Below are 18,848 nucleotides of genomic sequence, written 5' to 3' on the forward strand. Positions count from 1 at the left end.
GTGGACTCTATAGTGAGCTCCCTCGCAAGTCCATTCTAAAAGCCCTTAAGTAATGCAGTAATGTGGCCTTCAGTTTCGGCCGGAAACATGCATATTGCTCTCCCCTCTAATAATAAATCTCCCTAAACGCGGGTACTAGCACTTCCATTCTGAACCGGATGGTTAATAAAAGTGAGAACTCTATTCATTTGTGTTGGGACAACTGCTTCTGGGTATATATGAGCCTGCAAATGTGTACTTAAACTTAATTAATTTATGCTCAGTGTTAATAAAAAAGCGCTGGAAAAACGCTAATCAAATGTGTAAATTACCCCAATCAATTACTGAAAATTAGAAAATACTTGGCCAATAGGCATTCACATATATTTAGTGCACACCTCCTGTGTTTAATATAATATACAGGTCAAAGTAGAAATTGTATGCACTCCCAGGCCTTCTCGTATGCAATAATCTGATGCTCAGTCCTCTAGGGAGACGGCACTCCCCTGGGTTCACAGGAAACGAAGAATTGAGGAAACGGCACACAGAATTGAATGCAAAAGGGGATATACCCCTATGGATTTATTGTGTCAAACAGCACAACGTTTCGGGGGCAGGCCTATCACCTGACACAATAAATCCATAGGGGTATGTCCCCTTTTGCATTCAATTCTGTGTGCCGTTTCATCAATTCTTCGTTTAATATAATATACCCCACAAGTAAAAATTAAAATTGCACAAACGAAAAACAAAAAGCAAAAAACCGTGATAATTGAAATGAAATATATATATATATATATATATATATATATATATATATATAAGGGATGGGAAGTGGAAAACATTTTTTACTTTTTTGTTTTGTAACAAAAAGTCATGCAATTTCCTTTCCTGCCCCTAATTTGCACATGCAAATTTGGGATTCGGCCGGGCAGAAGGACTCTGAATCCTGCTGGAAAAGGCTGGATCCTGCCCGAATCCCTAACCGAATCCTGGATTCAGTGCATCCCTATTTGTAATCATGAATATTTTATATTAATATTTTATAATTAATATTAGATATGCAAAATGATCATAAAGTAAAGCTACATCCCACCATGGAGCTGTTATAGCTTTAACATGGGGAAACAAATTCACTAAATCTTAAAGAGTGCCCTAACTTGCTAGCTCCGGGCCCCCCACAAATAAATCTTTGGAGGGGCCAGCGCACAGCTATACCTACCCAGAAATACCCACCCACCCACTCACCACCCTTGGCTGACATTTCCTGCCCACCACTGATGTCCCCCACCCATCTGCTTCCCCTGCTCCCTGGCTGGAGGTTGGAGAGTGGCTGGGGGATTTCTTTGGCCTTAAAAAGCTATAGAGAAAGAGGACCCCATGGTCCAGGCCCCCCTGTTCCTTGGGCTACCCATCATGATTATGGGTTTGCTTCCTCTATAGTGATGCCAGTGAACTAAAATTTAAATCAGTTAACACAGGGGTCCCCAACCTTTTTTGACCCAGGGACCAAAAAAGAGCCAAATATTTTTCCAAAGACCAGGGTGGGGTCGTGGAGGGGGTCTGGAGGGGTCGGGATGGGGTCAGGAGGGATCGGGGAGGGGGTATGGAGGGGTCGGAGGAGTCGGGGAGGGGTCAGCATCCAATTTGGGCGTGCCATGTTAATTGTTCAGCAGTCCAGTTCAGGCCCGGCGGTTGGGGACCCCTGAGTTAACAGGAAAATAACATTTATAGCAATTTGTTTTCAAAGGTACATTTGATGAAATTTTCATTTTCATCACATACATTTTAGTTTGTCATTAACAATTTACACAGCATTTCCATACAAACTAAAAATCTAGGATATGAGTATAAAAAAAAACCCTTACTTTCGTAAAACATTTGAAAATACTGCATATGCGTCGAAACATGATGGTTTTTGTATGTCGATAAGTTTTTCTTTGAATTTGTTTGTCGAAAACTCTTTCTGTAGATTTGTATGTCAAAAACTCTTTTTGTTGATTTGTATGTCAAAAACTCTTTTTGTTGATTTATATGTCGAAAATTATTTTTGTTGATTTGTTAGTAGAATATTCCTTCTGTGGAGAGAGAAAATCATTGGTTACACACTATGTAATAATCCTATGAAATGGTTATAAATAAGGTTTGAACCATTTTTTAACAGTTAACTGAAAATGAATGGCCAGTAACATTAAGGTAACATTAGAGTGACAATTAATGACTAGGAAAAACTATCAGCAGTTTGAAGCACACTAATATCTTTTCAGATCCCCATAATTACTCCACTAGCAGATACTTAGGCCTACACAACAACTACATGCAGCTATATTGCTATATGTAGATGAAAATAGGGAATGTATAATATATGTACATATGTATACCATTAGTAAAGGGAATGCGACCATTATTGTCTGTAGGGCCAATCACTTCATCCCCTTCAAACTCAAATGGTTTGCAATTACCCCACTAACAGCTACTAAGCCCTACTCAGCAGCTATATGAATATGAATATTCATTTTTCTAACATTTCCCCAAGTGTATGATGATGAGCTCCACTCACCTCAGTTGCCTGATACAGAATGAGGCAGTTAGAGCTTGTTTTCAAACATTAACTCTGTGTGCACTGTGACATCACAATGTATTATGTGCCACATTATGACATCACTCCTGCAAACTACAGTCGGGAAATTCAGGTTTAGCAGATAATCTGCTCTTTTAAGGACAGTTATAAATTAATGCAAATAGAAAGACTGTATTGAGATTGTGTTTAAAATGGAATATTTCTTTTGTTGGCTGCACTATGATATTATAATAACTCTATTGCATTGCTATATGTATGTTAAATGAAAATAAGGAATGTGCTAATATTATATATAGGCTATTAAACAGGCAATGCCACCATTGTTGTTTGTTCGGCCACGCAACTCTCCCCCCTGCATTTACCCCACTAGCAGACACTAATAAGGCCTATCCAGCAGCTACCTTTATATTTATATTAATATTGTTATTTTAAAAATTTCCCCAGCGTGTCATGAGCTCCACTCACCTCAGTTGCCTGATACAGAATGAGGCAGTTAGAGCTTGTTTTCAAACATTAACTATGTGTGCACTGTGACATCACAATGTATTATGTGTCACATTATGACATCACTCCTGCAAACTACGGTCAGGAAATTCAGGCTTAGCAGATAAACTGCTCTTTTAAGGACAGTTATAAATTAATATAAAGACTTATTGAGATATGTCTTTTGTTGGTGGCGCTATGATATTATAATAACTCTATTGCATTGCTATATGTATGTTAAATGAAAATAAGGAATGTGCTAATATTATTTATAGGCTATTAGTACAGGCAATGCCACCATTGTTGTTTGTTGGACTAAGCAACCCCCCCTGCATTTACCCTACTAGCAAACACTAATAAGGCCTATCCAGCAGCTAACTTTATATTTATATTAATATTATTTTAAAAATTTTCCCCAGCGTGTCATGAGCTCCACTCACCTCAGTCTCCTGATCAAGAATGAGAAAGTCTGGGCTGGTTATGAACAGCTGTGATAATGTCCATTATGACATCACAATGATATGTCACATGACTAGCTGCTGATCAGAGGATACAAAATGAGCATAAAAACTGCACATAGTTCTACAATTATTTCAAAGAGGATTATGGTTAAAATGCTGTTTGTTTATTTGTTGACCCTTTTATTTTTATGAAGACAGTGTAAATATATGAATGTATAATATACTGGTATAAAGTATGGAGGTATAATACATAAGTAGCACACAGGTATAGAGAATGGCCCAGATATTTGTACAGCAATTGAAATATATCAATACTGATAATTGCACCATTACTGTATGTGCTCTATACTATATCATCAGAGGGGATTCATTCATTATTATTAGTATCAGTACAGGGAATGACATTACTGTATGTATAATACATCATTAATGGGAATGTGCCCTTTATTATCAGACAGATTTACTAGAGATTGAATTAGAAATCCAGAAGGATTTAAAATAAGGTAAAGCAGCACTCATAGAACATTTAGGTACTTATGTTATTTAGACATTAAGGGGAATAAACTTCCCAATCATAATTAACTATTACAATGCCGCTGCTTTGGAACAAGTTAAATCTTGTTACACTCTTGGTATAGGTAAACGTTGGGTATAAATTGAACAAGGTTATCTCTAGCCTGTGCCAATCCCCCAAATAATGGGATCTCTAACACCCATTTAAGCATGTGAATGTAAACTATGTCCCACCTACAGCATCCCATGTATTGATAGCATAGCAACTAAAAGTGCCTGTAGTACCGCCGTTAAATCTCCTGTGACCCCGTTTCAATGTTTGAGCGATTAAATTTGCATTTAAAGCTTTTTCGATGGGGTTCTTATAGACATGTACCATTTCAATGTCTGTATAAAGGGGGTACTACAGTCCTTCCTTGATCTTCAACAACAGATGCATCTTCCTAAAAGTGTCTTTTATCAGTATCTTCAAGGTGGTTTTTCACTCAGGCCCGGATTTCCTTTTTCGGCGCTGCCAGGTCCTAGCACCCACCCGCTTTCACATGCACCCATTCCCCACCCCACGCATATGTGGTGGGTCACTGGAGCTCCCCAGAATGCGGCTGGATGGTATGCTGCCCCTGAAATATTTACCGCCCTAGGCCCGAGCCTTTGTAACCTCGCCACAAATCTGGGCCTTATTTCACTGTGGTATTGAACACTATTTCCCTCCTTAGAGAACAAGGAGCATATGTATAAAAATATACCCAATACTTGATGGAAAGACTGCCAATATAAAGTGGGTGCATTGTATTGCGTTCCACTTGTATTTGGGGCTTGGATGCACCTTTGTTAGTAAAGGCCCATAAGAAAGACTAGGCTGTGTTTTGTCCTGCGGTGGAATGCAGGTAAATTAAGGCACTAGCACTAGCATTTGATTTTTATGAACATGTGATCAGTGAATTAAAATTTAATTTTGTGAATTAATTGGCACATAGCACTTTTTAAGTTTAACACTTATTTAATTTAGAACAGGCACTTTAATCAATTAATTTCACAAGTATTTTTTATGATAATAATTAATAACTAATGAATTATACCTGTGATCACGGATTACTTTAATCAAATTTTAATGATTGCACATAGTACTTTGTCAGCTGGCATAGATTATTAATTGGTTAAGTGGTGAAGAGAGAGGGTTTTACTAATTTCTCTATATGAAGTTAATAAAAAGTAGCAATTACAATACATTTGTAGCCATACAGAGCATTTATTTTTTAGATGGGGTCAGTGACCCCCATGTGAAAGCTGGAAAGTTTCAGAAGAATGTGAACCACTCCTTTAAGGAGAGTTTTTACATAGACATTGCCCATGGATAGCTTGGTATGATCATTTTAACACCAGCAGAAATGTTTTTCATGTTTATATATTTTAGAATCCAAGAGCTAAATGTTCCTACTTTAAAATCTATTTTCCCTCTTCTACTGAGAGTATTTGCATGATAGAATGGCTACAATCCACAAGATGGCAGTGCTTCATAGGGATTTACAAGCAGGGTAGAATTTTTTTTTTAAAAAATGTTCTGCTCATGACAATTTACTAAGAAAGTCACATATTTATGTGTTTCAGCATTTAAGGATTTACTATTTTAACTGGACACATTAAAGATGAGTGCTTGTGACAATGAAAAGACTTGCCCTGTACTTTTGTACTTCTATACAGTGTTATAGAGAAAAAAAAGCTGCAAATGTGGAAAATACATCCACCGCAGCATAATGGAAACTCTAGAGATTGAATGGAATAAGATGAACTTTAATACCAGGGAGAAAGGTGTAACGTGTTGATTTAACCCTTTTTCTTTTGTAGTACAGTTATCTGCCTGCCAGGGCTTAAAGGTAATGGCACACATGAATCATTCTCTTATGGCAGAGAAAATACCTACAGATGTCTGCTTATCTGTCATATCATGCAGCAGCACTGACAGGCATAGCATCTATCTGTTAATGTCAGCACAAAACTACATAGAGTCAGGTCTTTGCAGTGAGATCTGCCCTGTGTTTGCACTGATAGGCGGGTGCTATGTCTGCCAGTGCTGCTGCAGTATGGGGCATATTGGAGTAAGTGAATGTTTATTCTTCCCCCGGTTTAATGCCAGCAAAGAAAATGCAGGGACAAAAAGAAAATACTCCTACAAATGGAAGCTTTGTGGATAAAAAACATTTAATGCATTGGAACCATGATCAATGGAGTGTGGCTTTGGACTTGATCACTTTGGACACTCACAGACTTGGGTTATTTGAGCCAATCAGGCTGCAAATCTTCATAGCAGTGGCTGTCTTGACCAATCAACTGAATGGTGGGAGTGGCTTATTGTATTCATAGGTTATATCATGCCCCAGTGACACCTGACAAATCACCTGGATATCTAGGCCTTTCCCCTTGCTACCTTATTGTTAGTGGATTATAATATGAGGGTTCTTATAAAGTAAAACGATGGCTCTACCCAACAGTGTATTCAGATCCGGTGATGCCCTAGGCCCCTCTGCGGCACATTTGTGCTGTCAGTTCTGCCACGCGACGCAAAAAAAAGAAAAAGAAAAAATTTTCTGGAAAAAAAAATACCGGCCTCCCTATATATTTATCTTTTTTCCATATTAATAACATGGGTATCATCCATTATTTTTACTGGCCAGGTGGCAACCATAGACCCCCCCCCACATCTGGTGCCTGGAATTGATACAAAAGTATTGGGCAGAAGGAAAGTGGGTTTATCCAGAAAGTTTTCTTTTTCCATATAGGCTTTAGAGGGCCTCCCTTTTAAAGCTGCCGTCCTAGGCACAGGTCCTCGAGTGCCTATATGCTAAATAAGCATCAGGTTCTACCCAGTCTGAGATGATGAAGGTAATTTATTATACCCTACACTACAGGTCACAAGTGTGCGCTCCTTCATGCTCACTGGTTCACCTTTAAGATAATTTTTAGTATGTTATAGAATGACCAATTCTAAGCAACTTTTCAATTGGTTTTCATTATTTATTTTTTTATAGTTTTTTTTCCCTTGTTCATCCGACTCTTTGCACCTTTGGCGTCGCTGACCCCCTTCTAAAAAGCAAATCCTCTTAAAGTCTACAAATGTATTGTTATTGCTACTTGGTATTCATCTTTTTTCTATTCAGCCCTTCTCCTATTTATATTCCAGTCTTTTATTAAAATCAATGCATGGTTGCTAGGTTAATTTGCACCCTAGCAACCAGATTGCTAAAAATACAAATAAAAAGCCAAATAACAAAAACCTTAAATAAAAAAACAAAACCAACTGCAAATTGTCTCAGAATATCCCTCTCTACATCATAATAAAAGTTCTCAAAGGTGAACCGCCCCTTTAAGACAGATAAGGGTCTGAGCTTTCCCATACGCCAAACCGAAAGCATTGCCCAGCCAATCAGCGTACGCAAGAAAAGTGACGTAACAGCGAGCGCAGTTCAAACCCGAAAAGCGCGAATCCCGGTTCTAGCGCATGCGCAAAGACTCCAACGTCACTGTAAGTGCAAGTAGCCACGCTTCAGTTATTACAAGCGCAAGTACTGGACAATGGAAGAAGAAACAGACGGACCCCCGTTCGATGACACGGCCGCTGTTGCTACTAACTGGATGTGCGACTTCATGTTCGCCAGCATGTGTTTCTACTTCAGAGAAGATCGAACGGAGGATTTCCAGAGAAGCACACACATGCTGGAATGTAAGCTATAGCAACGTCAGTCCTTCTCTCGGACTCTCTTATATGAGCGTCGGCAACAGAAACGCGCCGCTTCCGAGATTTTACTTCAGTTACATGGACCGCAAATTTGTGCGTATCGCCGAGGGGGCGGGATTAGCGGCGCGCAAAGTGACGTTGTTAAAGGCAACATCGGGTCTTGATTGGCTGAGGTCATTAGTGGCCGCCCACTTCTCTGCCCCGCCTCCGTCTGGCTTGATGAATGCATTTATACAGCGTTACTGGGTGGAACATGGCTGACAGGAACCCATAGCAACCAATGAAATGCTTCATTTTAAACAGTGAACGCTGAATGTCCCTTTCTTGGTAACTTTCAAATGGTCTTCATATTTAGTTTTCATTGTGTTTGTCTTCTTTCCAGCTGTCAGATGGGGGGTTGGGATCAAGACAGCAAAAAAATGTATTGATTTGTGAGGCTACGACTTTTTATTACTTCTCTTTCAGTTCAGGCCCTTTCCTATACAATCTTCCATTCAAACCACTAGCAGGTTGTTAGGGTAAACTAGCCCCTAGCAACCAGATACCTGCCGAAAATCTGTTTTGCACCAACCTTCAGTCACAACCTAAAAACTGCACTGAACAAAATCACAGGCCCCAGTACATTTACCCATATACCCAGTAAGGTTTGTATTTATCATATAGGCAATGTGTGTGGAGTGGCAGCTTTGGGGACAGCACTCCAGTGCCTATGGTCCTCATGTCAATCACTGTTCTGTAGCAAAAAGAAGACCTGCACACATGTATTAAAGTATTAAACCCTTACAGTTTGGCAGCCAATAAGTGCAGACCCTGTGACATTGGCTTTCAACTCTAGCGTTATCCTATCCTATTCTCCTATACTTTCAACTCTAGCACTATCCTATCCTATCCTATGCTCCAAAAGATGGCTGCCTTGATTGCTGTAAAGCACCTACATTACCACAGTGAGAAAGCACAATATATATAAATGTTGGGAATATGAACTGGTATCCCAGAGTCCAAATATAATCACAATTTAATGACATTTTTGTACAATGACAGGGCTGCTAGAGGGTTCTCAAAAAATAGACGCTCACAGGAAGACAATACCTATTGCGCAGTTTCTTATGCGAGTGGCCGAAGGAAAAAATCTGGGTAAGTAATTCTTATCTTCTTTTAGCCCCTGGTGAAATCAGGGATCATGGCTGGATAAAGAGTTTAGGAGTACATGTAATTGTTAGTAGCAGCAGGTGTAAAGCATCTTGTGCAGGTATAGGGTCTCTTATCCAGAATGCTTTGGACCTGGACATTGATATTTATGTAATTCAGATCTCCATAACCTTAAGTCTGTTAAAACCATTAAAGCATTAAAAAACCAAAAGGAGTGTTTTGCCTGCAGCTTAGTTACCATCATATTGCACTACTGTTTTATTATTACAGAGGGAAGGTAAAAAAAAACTAAAAGAACAGTAGAATTATTTGCTTTGAATGAGCTACATGGGAGGTGGTCTTCCTGTAATCCAGAGCTTTCTGGATAATAGATCCCATTCATATACCAGTCTCCCATCTAGTGTAAAGGGGCATGACCAGTGCAGCCTCTGCCTATAATACCCAGATGGGACCATAGCCAAACATCCAGAGGTGAGCAGAGTAGGGTTAGGCACCCCTAAACCACAGTTATCACCCAAATATAGCCCATGTACCATTGAAGTTAAACTGGTGTCCAGTTTCTTATCCATGCTTAGTGATCTGGGCTATTAAAAAACAGCTCGTTGTCTTCTGTTTATGTACTTCAGTTCCTTGAGCATTACAACATATGTAATAGATAGTTTTTCAGTTAAACTGGGGGACAATTCTTCGGAAGAATATTCGCTAAGGCCATTTCCCATTAAATGTATTTGATGTACAAAAATTTCAAGGCGCTGATTTTTGAGCTATTTTACAGATTCTCAGTTTGACACAGATGAGAGCCTTACACCTTTAGAAACAGCTTTAATGACTTTTAATCAAATTGAAGAAGAGGAGGATCTGAAGCATCTCCATGAAGAAATTGAACTGCTTTTGAAAGTGCAGGTATTGTTGCTTTCTAGCAATCTGATTGCCTCTTGTAGCAGTTTATTATTTAGGCTATTTTACCAAATTATTGCCTTTGTTTTTAAAAAAAGGGCTTATATATATATTAACATTTGATTTATTGTTGGCTGCTCTTTCAGGTCTTAGCTGTGATGTTAGGAAAAGATCTGCTTCTTAAAGGGGTTGTTTATATCAGAACAGACTTGAAGTATAATGTACCGAGTGATATTTTTAGACATGTTGCAGTTTGCGTTTATTTTGTATTATTTGTAGTTTTTGTATTATTTCGTTTTTTGTTAAGCAGTTGTCTAGTTTGAAATTGTAGCAACTATATGGTTGCTAGGGTCTTAATTACCCTAGCAACCATGTAGTGGTGTGAATGAGAGACTGCAAGATGAATAGGACAGGGCCTGAATAGAAAGATAGTTATAAAAATGAGCAATAGCTATAAAACTGTAACTTCACAGAGCAATAGTTTATGGGCTTCCGGGGTCAGTGACCCCCATTTTAAAGCTAGAAAGAATTAGAAGAAAAAAGGCATGTCATTTTTAAAAACTATAAAAAATTAAAACCAACTGAAAAGTTGCTAAGAATTGGCCATTCTATAACACACTCAAAGTAAACTTGAAGGTGAACTACCCCTTTAATAATGGAGGGATTTCCCATGGTCTCTCCTCTGTCATTATTGTTCAAGGTGCAAAACTGACACTAACTACAAAGTTCTACATAAGTTCTGTCCATCATCTTAGAGCAGAAAAGCAAGATACTGCAATCAAAGGTGTTAGCCACATGGTCTTGCCTTTTATCTCAAGGTCCCCTCTGTATTAAAGTAGGGATGCACCGAATCCACTATTTTGGATTCGGCCGAACCCCCGAATCCTTCGTGAAAGATTCGGCCGAATCCGAACCCTAATTTGCATATGCAAAGACCCAGCCCAAGCCCTTGCATATGCAAATTAGGGGTGGGAAGGGGAAAACATTTTTACTTCCTTGTTTTCTGACAAAAAGTCACGTGATTTCCCTCCCCGTCCCTAATTTGCATATGCAAATTAGGGTTTGGGTTCGGCCTGGCAGAAGGATTTGGCCGAATCCGAATCCTGCTGAAAAAGCCTGAATCCTGGATTTGGTGCATCCCTATATTAAAGATATTCATAAATATGGAGAAGTCCTTGCTTTATTTACATGAATGCACATGTTTATAACCTAGCCAGAAAATATAATCCATATTTATAAAGGCAGAACAAGGGCTTGGGGTGGGTCTTTAATTAGGAAGACATAGTTTTGATATACAGTAGGTATTCTACTTTCCCCAATCGGCGTATGCTCATTTCCCCTACCTTGCCCTTCTTTTCTCACCTATATACAAATTATACAAAATATATACATTTTTTTCTCCCATGTTGTCTTCCTTCCCATTTCAAGTCTTAGGATGGTGCCACATAGAGAGTCACACATCATGCAGAGTTTGACAGGCCTCTGGTCTTGTGTATATAGTAATATGTAACTACTGCTGGTTTCATTTCATTTTACACCACTAGATGAAGAAATGTAGAGAAAATTCATCTCCTCCTGTCACTATTAAACAATTCCTGTGAGCAATCTATAGGAATGCATTTGCATGGTGTTACAATATTCTAATTTAACCCAGATGATTTAGTTTAATATCACAAATTACAAATGTTTGGATTTTGTTTACGATTACTAATGACAAGCATACAGATTTTAAATATGTAATTTTACTTTCTCTTTAAGGCAGTGGTCACTTGCATGGAAAAAGGAAGATTTAAGCTGTCCGCAGAAATCCTCGACAGACTTTTTAAAGAATCTGGGTCAAACAAGGTAGAGTAATTGCTCTGAATAAATAGTGTAACCGGCTCACAAAACCAAACTTAGTATGAAAGGTAAAAACACATTATAGTTTTAGGGAATCCTTAAATACAATAATAAAGGCTCAACTTTTCATGATGTAATGTGAGTTAGTGATGCTGGAAGGCACAAAGAAGAGTTTTAACTTGATGGACAGTTGTCTTTTTCCAACCAACTGTGGGCTTCATATTGTGACCTGTTCATTGGACAGTGGGTATAGTGCCAGAATATTGCCTTGTGTGTTTTTTTTTTTTTTTTTTTTTTTTTATGTTTGCAAAAACAGAATTACACTTATTTTATCTTAAAGGAAAACTATACCCCCCAAAATGAACACTTAAGCAACAGATAGTTCATATCATATTAAGTGGCATATTAAAGAATCTTACCAAACTGGAATATATATTTAAGTAAATATTGCCCTTTTACATCTCTTGCCTTGAGCCACTATTTCGTGATGGTCTCTGTGCTGCCTCAGAGATCACCTGACCAGAAATACTTCAACTCTAACTGTAACAGGAAAAAGTGTGGAAGCAAAAGACACAACTCTGTCTGTTAATTGGCTCATGTGACCTAACATGTATGGTTTGTTGGTATGTTTGAGTACAGTGAATCCTACGATCCCAGGGGGCGGCCCTTATTTTTTAAAATGGCAATTTTCTATTTACGATTACCCAATGGCACATACTACTAGAAAAGTATATTATTATGAAAATGGTTTATTTACATGAAGCAGGATTTTACATATGAGCTGTTTTATGCAATATCTTTTTATAGAGACCTACATTGTTTGGGGGGTATAGTTTTCCTTTAAGTGCCACCAAATGTAGAATCTATGGCACCTAGTGCCCGTGCCATATATTTTATGTTTCTGGTTGGCTCTTGGATCTGTGTCACATGCTTGCTTACATGGCAACACATGGGATAGGCCAAAGACCTGACTGCAGAACAGAACGGCTAAATATATTCCAGCCCACAAACATTTTGTCTGAATACTACTTGGAAAAAGTTGTGTAGCACCGCATAATAATCCTCCCTTTTACCACCAATCTCTTTCTCTTATCTTTGTGATATTTTTTAGCTGGTTTCTCTCCTGCACTTTATATAGTCTGTTAGTTTTACTTTTCCTATGAACTTAGGGCATATTTACTTAAAAGTGTGTTTTTTTCCCCCCCCCTTGAACTCTATACGGAGGAGGTGACGTAGACAATGAGATACAAAAGTGGCTGCTGTATATAATATAAAATTCTCTTGGAGAAAGTTCATTTTTCATTCGTCTTGTTAAAGTGGGCATATTCACTGGAGAAATGTCACTTTCCTCTTAGTAAATTGTCAAAAGCAAAATGCATAAATGTGCTCTTGCCCTGCACAGGTAAAAATATTGTTTTGCAGCCATTTAAGATGAATAGGACCAGGTGCAGCCATATAATCTGAATAGGGCTAAATGGAACATGTTAAACAGGAGATAACCTATAAACTCTGTAAAATACAATTGGTTTAGCTCTTGCGTAGGCAGATAAGCAAGGGTCAAATGTCTATAAAGGAAAACCTTTCTAATTAAAAAAAACAACTTAAATAATATTTCTGAAGATGCTTGATCAACAGATTTAATTTTTAAATTAAGAAAAACTCACTTTTTGGTATTTATGATGCTTTAAGAGCTACTCAGAATCCTGGGTTTGGTGCATTTTGTGCTAAATCGAAATGTGTTGCAGATGTCTCTGCTGGGAACATTTATCAAAGTGAAAACCTCAGAATATAACTTTTTTCTATGTCCTGCCCAGTACAGACACATCTGAAATGTTGTAACATCAGAGCAGTAATGAGCTGTTTTCTATCAAGCTCCTTTAAATGCAGTTATGCTGAGCAACCACAAGGTGTCAGCAGTCAAAACATCTGCCACTGGGTATCTATTTCATTTTGTATTTTCTTTAAAAGATATCCTTAGCAAAATGAGGTTTAATGGCATCAAACTCTCTATGTTTCTCCAGCGCCATCCTTGGTTATCCGTGGCGTCCTGAATTTGGATGTATCATTACAGAAATAGTTACGTGAATCTATTTCTAATTCACGCATCGGAATGTAAAGAACGCAGTGTTTTATACGACAGATACACTGGATGGTGCATGGGTTATTTCATTGGACATGGATACACTTTCATAATAAGGGTGTGCAGTCTGCTACCTCTGTCTAGACCAAGAGCCAGCTTGTCTGTGGGTTTTTCTAAAACAAACATTTATATCCCTTAAAGGAAAAAGAAATCCCCTCTCTTTTTGGTAAACTCATTCAGTTCATGGCTTATGTAGAGATGGTCCATAAGTGCTATGTGGCCTCTTGACTTGCACAGACCATTTATCCACCCTTTCAAGCTGGCAGACATTCAATCCTTCATGTCCTTTTAGGGTAAGGGCACACCGGCAGATTTGGGGAGATTAGTCGCCGCGGTGCCTCACGAGGAAACTTTGGACGACTTCGGAAAGACTGTCAGGGAGACTGTCGCCCCGAAGAAGAGGAGATTTGTCGCCGGGTCGACTAATCTCCCCGAATCTGCCCGTGTGCCCTTACCCTCACTTTCCAGGGAAGCTGTGCACCTCCCACTATGGAAAACAGAGGGGCTTCAAGCAAATAACTAAAAAACAAATCTTTATTTCTGAGAGATAGTGTTTATGCACCTTCCAGCCCAACTGGATGAGCTAATTTCAAAAAGGGGGTATTCTTTCCCTTTACGATAAATAGAATTTTCAGCTCCTGATTAATCAAGACTACTCTTTCCATCCAAAACAGGAATATCTCCCTACTGTGACTGCAGTCATATATATATATGTGTCATAAGGGATTCTTTTCCCCAATCCACATCATAGGCCATTTCACATGCCGTATAAATGACTGTACGTGTTGCATAGTTTATATGGACCAGACATCGAGATTGGTCCTCATATGAGCACATTGTGGCTCTTAAATCAGCAATTAAGACTAGCATTTTGCCAAAATCTGGTCATGGGATCCATATAGTCAGAGGTTTAAGGGTTGTGATGTTCTTATGTAAAGAGGCAATGTAAGTTTAGAAACTGGAAACCTTGGCACTGCAAGGGTTACATTTGGAATGTGACCAGTTGTTTGCAGTACTACTTGATTTAATTCTGATTTTTATTTATAGAGACATTATGATGATCTGCTCAAGTGAAAACTGCTAGTATTGTGAAATTGTATGTTTACAATTCATAGACAATGGTTACTTGGTTACATTAAAAATATTTTATTTATCTAAAGGTCGTAACGGTTTATCCAGCCTCTACTAATACATCTATTTCTTGGCAATGAATCTATTTTATATAACAAAGATTCACATTGTGTAGTTCTGTGGAGAGCCATTAAAGGGGTTGTTCACCTTTGAGCTTACTTTTAGTATGACGTAGAGAGTGATTTTCTGAGCTAATTTGCAATTTGTCTTAATTTTTTATTATTGAAGGCTTTTGAGTTATTAAGCTTTTTATTCAGCAGCTCTTCAATTTGCATTTTAAGCAATCTGGTAACTAGGGCCCAAATTACCCTAGCAACCATGCATTGATTTGAATAAGAGACTGGAATATGAATACGAGAGAGTCTGAATAGAAAGATGAGTAATAAAAAGTAGCAATAACAATACATTTGTAGCCTCACAGAGCATTTGTTTTTTAGAAGGGGACAGCGATGCCGATTTGAAAGCTGCAAAGAATCAGAAGAAAAAGACAAATAACTATAAAACTATTTAAACCAATTGAAAAGTTCCTTAGAATTGGCTGTTCTATAAAACACTATTTTACCATTAGAAAGGGGCACATGAGCCGCAGTCTCAGCTGCAAATCTTTTATTTAACACAACATGTTTCGGACCGCATGGATCCTTTTTCAAGTGCCAAATCAAGTGCACTTGAAAATGGATCCATGCGGTAAAAAACAAGTGTTAAATAAAAGATTTGCAGCTGAGCCTGCGGCTCTTGTGCCCCTATGTTGATTCAGTATAAGTCTAAGGTTGGGTGGTGTGGCCTATTTGGAAGGAGAGTACGTGTAAGGGTTGAGACACACGGGCAGATTTGGGGAGATTTAGTCACCTGGCGACTAATCGCCTCTTTGGGGGGCGACAATCTCCCCGAACTGCCTCAGGGCGCTTCGTTTTCCGAAGTTTCCTCATGGGGTGACTTTAGAAATCGAAGCGCCGCGAGTGCATTAGCGCAGGCGATTCTTCATTCAAGCAGACGGAAGGCAGTTCGGGGAGATTGTCGCCCCGCAGAAGAGGCGATTAGTCGCCAGGCGACTAAATCTGCCTGTCTGTCCCAACCCTAACAGGTGTAAGAAGCTGAGCATTTTGAGTCCATTTGGTATTTTACCCCTGTTTATCTTCTTGTGCCAGAACTAAACCCATTGTATACTACAGAGTTAGTATCTGCTATGTTTACATGTGACATTTTGCCTTATGCAGCTTGAAAGTCTGCCCCCATGGCTACAGCGCGGTACACATTTTTTTAACCAGTGCAGGGTAACCGCACATTATATTCAATGCACACACTTTAATTTTTGGGGTTACTCTTCTTTTAGTGCTGGCTATGCTGAACTGGTTGAAGAATTGTTATTAGAATTGCTGTAAGATGTCTTGCTTTAGATTGCATAATGTACTCCTAAGAGGAGAAAGGGAGGAGTTTCAATAAAACTGAAATATACTTTAGATTCTTTCAAGTACAGAAGCACATTTATATCTGTTTGTATTGCAATTACACTGACCTAGATTTTAGTCTAACTGACCTGTTATGGGTGAAACTCATATAATCCCACATTCAGAAGCATCTTTATTGTTTGGTTTTTACTTTTTTTTTTGTCATGTTAGTATTTGAGAATGAAGTTAACAATGCTGATAGAGAAGAAAGATCCATATCATGAGTTTCTACAAAATTTCACTTATGCTCAAATGATGAAGAAAATAAAATCGTACATCGCCCTTAAGATGAAGGAAAGGCCATCTGTTTTTCTCTTAAAGGTGAGTGCAGCTCAAACCCAGGCTGTGTGCTTGTTTTGCAGCAGCCACAGGAAGGCATTTGGGGCAATTAGTCGCCCGCAGTAGTGAAGATTTCTCGCTTGCTGATTAATCTCCCTGTGTGCCACCACCCCTAGGGGTATATTTATCAAAGAGTGAAGTTCCGCCACTAGAGTGAAATTCCGCCACTCTCCATTCATTTCTATGGAATTTTTATAGGCGTATTTACCAAAGGGTGAACTTTCGCTTTCACCCATTGATAAATACACCTTTCAAAATCCCATAGAAATGAATTGAGAGCTGCGGAATTTCACTCTAGTGGCGGAACTTCACTCTTTGATAAATTTACCCCTTAGTGTATAACTTGCATTTATATTATTTCTGCCAAAGTGCATAACCTTTGAACCTAATTTTCCAGTTTTGCTAGGCGGTTTTCCAATTTAGCCAAATCAATCTGGAAAGTGGCAGTATCCGGCATGGAACTTATAGTTCTGCACAATTTAGTGTCATCAGCAAAAAAAGAAACCACCACCTCCAGGTCATTAATAAACAAGTTGAAAAGCAAAGGACCAAGTACAGTTCCCTGCGGTACTCCACTAATAACATATAATGTATGTTGGTAGAGTATCGGTTTACTTGTCTTTTCTTTGTTTTTCTACTTAAAAAATAAAAGGGAACAATTGTTTATGGATCTATGGTGGGAAGCTATGACAGCTGTTCAGCTTCGAGGCAAAATTTAATCAACCCTTTATTTTCCTATAAAATCTATCCTGCTCTCTTACAGTTATACATTGTATAACAAGCAGTTTACTAGTATTAATTAATGTGCCGCTGTGTGCATAGCGCAGCAGTTTAATTTATGGGAGGTGACTGGATGCTATTTATATTTGGAAGGGTCTACTTTTTTGCAGCTCCCTTTGTGACATATTTTAGACAGCCACCCAGTCTGTTTTCTTATTCTCTCCTAAGCTCTCCTCCTTTCTGTTTTTGCTTTTATAAATTCCATGTCAGTGGCCATAACAAGATGTCTTACATTCCTCTGCTTTCAGTGATGTTACTCCTACTGCATTCACTAGAGCCCTTGTCAGCAGAAGTGTGGGAACAATAGTGCAACTTAATACAGTTTAGAATATAAAGGATCCAGCTGCTAATTGGCAATTTATTGGACACCAGCAGTGTTTTCCTGTGCGGTTATCAATCATTTCATTTTTATTCATTCACTGGCTCAAAGCATTGTGATATTATTATACAGTTAATTATCTACCAATAAACAAGTCTAGGAAAATTGAAACATGGATTGCTATTGACACATGGATTGATGTGGGATGGGTATCACTGATCTACACAACTAGTCCTCATTTATATTACAGTAAATTGGCTGTATATGTAACAAATGTGCTTATTGTCCACAGGAATGAACTAACAAATACTACGAACATACAGGAAACAACAGAAAAATCCACAAAGAGGTAAACGTAAATGAACAATTTCCTTCAGAGAATGCCTTCTGAACACTAAGCACTAAGCTAACATACTTGTGTTTAATGTATACAGGCACCAGAGACGTCTGTTTTCTATAGCACAGCGCACACCTTGGAATCCAGATAAACCCTGCACTAGTAAAAGATTACTGAGCAGTATAAACATAGGTATGGAAGTATGGAAATAATATTAATCTGAGTTTATGATCGTAACTGATTTGCTGGTACATGCAGATATGGGTTTAAAATGCTTAAAAACAATTTACTGTTCCATAGTAGTTTAAGGGGCAGATATATTAAGGGTTGAATTGAATTGAAAAAAAATCGTTTTGATTTGATTTTCGAGATTTATCATACTCTGGCTTTTTAAGAATTTGACTATTCACCACCTAAAACCTTCCGAATTACTGTATGTCTATGGGAGAGGTGCAGTGCAAGGGCGTAACTACAGAGGAAGCAGACCCTTCAGCTGCAGGGGGGCCCAGGAGGTATAGGGGCCCCATGAGGCCCTAAATAATGAGCAATTTCAACATATATTGGTAAAAAAACGACAACTTCTGATTATGTTGGGGGCCCTAAAATTAAATTGCTGTGGGGCCCAGTAACATATAGTTATGCCACTGGTGCAGTGACCAATTTGGAGTTTTTTGAAGCCTTCCTTTTTTATGGAGAAAAAACTCGAATCGAGTTTGGTC

General features: G+C 38.5%; 1 protein-coding gene across 1 annotated transcript; it reads left to right on the forward strand.

Moving 5' to 3' along the window:
- Positions 1-7,536: 7,536 nt before the first annotated feature.
- LOC108704836 (telomeric repeat-binding factor 1-like) lies at positions 7,537-18,322 on the forward strand. The gene is made up of 7 exons (XM_041566495.1): positions 7,537-7,735; positions 8,792-8,884; positions 9,675-9,802; positions 11,555-11,641; positions 16,526-16,675; positions 18,085-18,141; positions 18,227-18,322. The coding sequence occupies exons 1-6, from the start codon at positions 7,588-7,590 to the stop codon at positions 18,088-18,090; spliced, it is 612 nt and encodes a 203-aa protein (XP_041422429.1). The 5' UTR covers positions 7,537-7,587; the 3' UTR covers positions 18,091-18,141; positions 18,227-18,322.
- The last annotated feature ends 526 nt before the right edge of the window (positions 18,323-18,848 follow it).

Source organism: Xenopus laevis, chromosome 6L (assembly GCF_017654675.1).
Source record: "Xenopus laevis strain J_2021 chromosome 6L, Xenopus_laevis_v10.1, whole genome shotgun sequence".
NCBI classification, from domain to species: Eukaryota; Metazoa; Chordata; class Amphibia; order Anura; family Pipidae; genus Xenopus; species Xenopus laevis.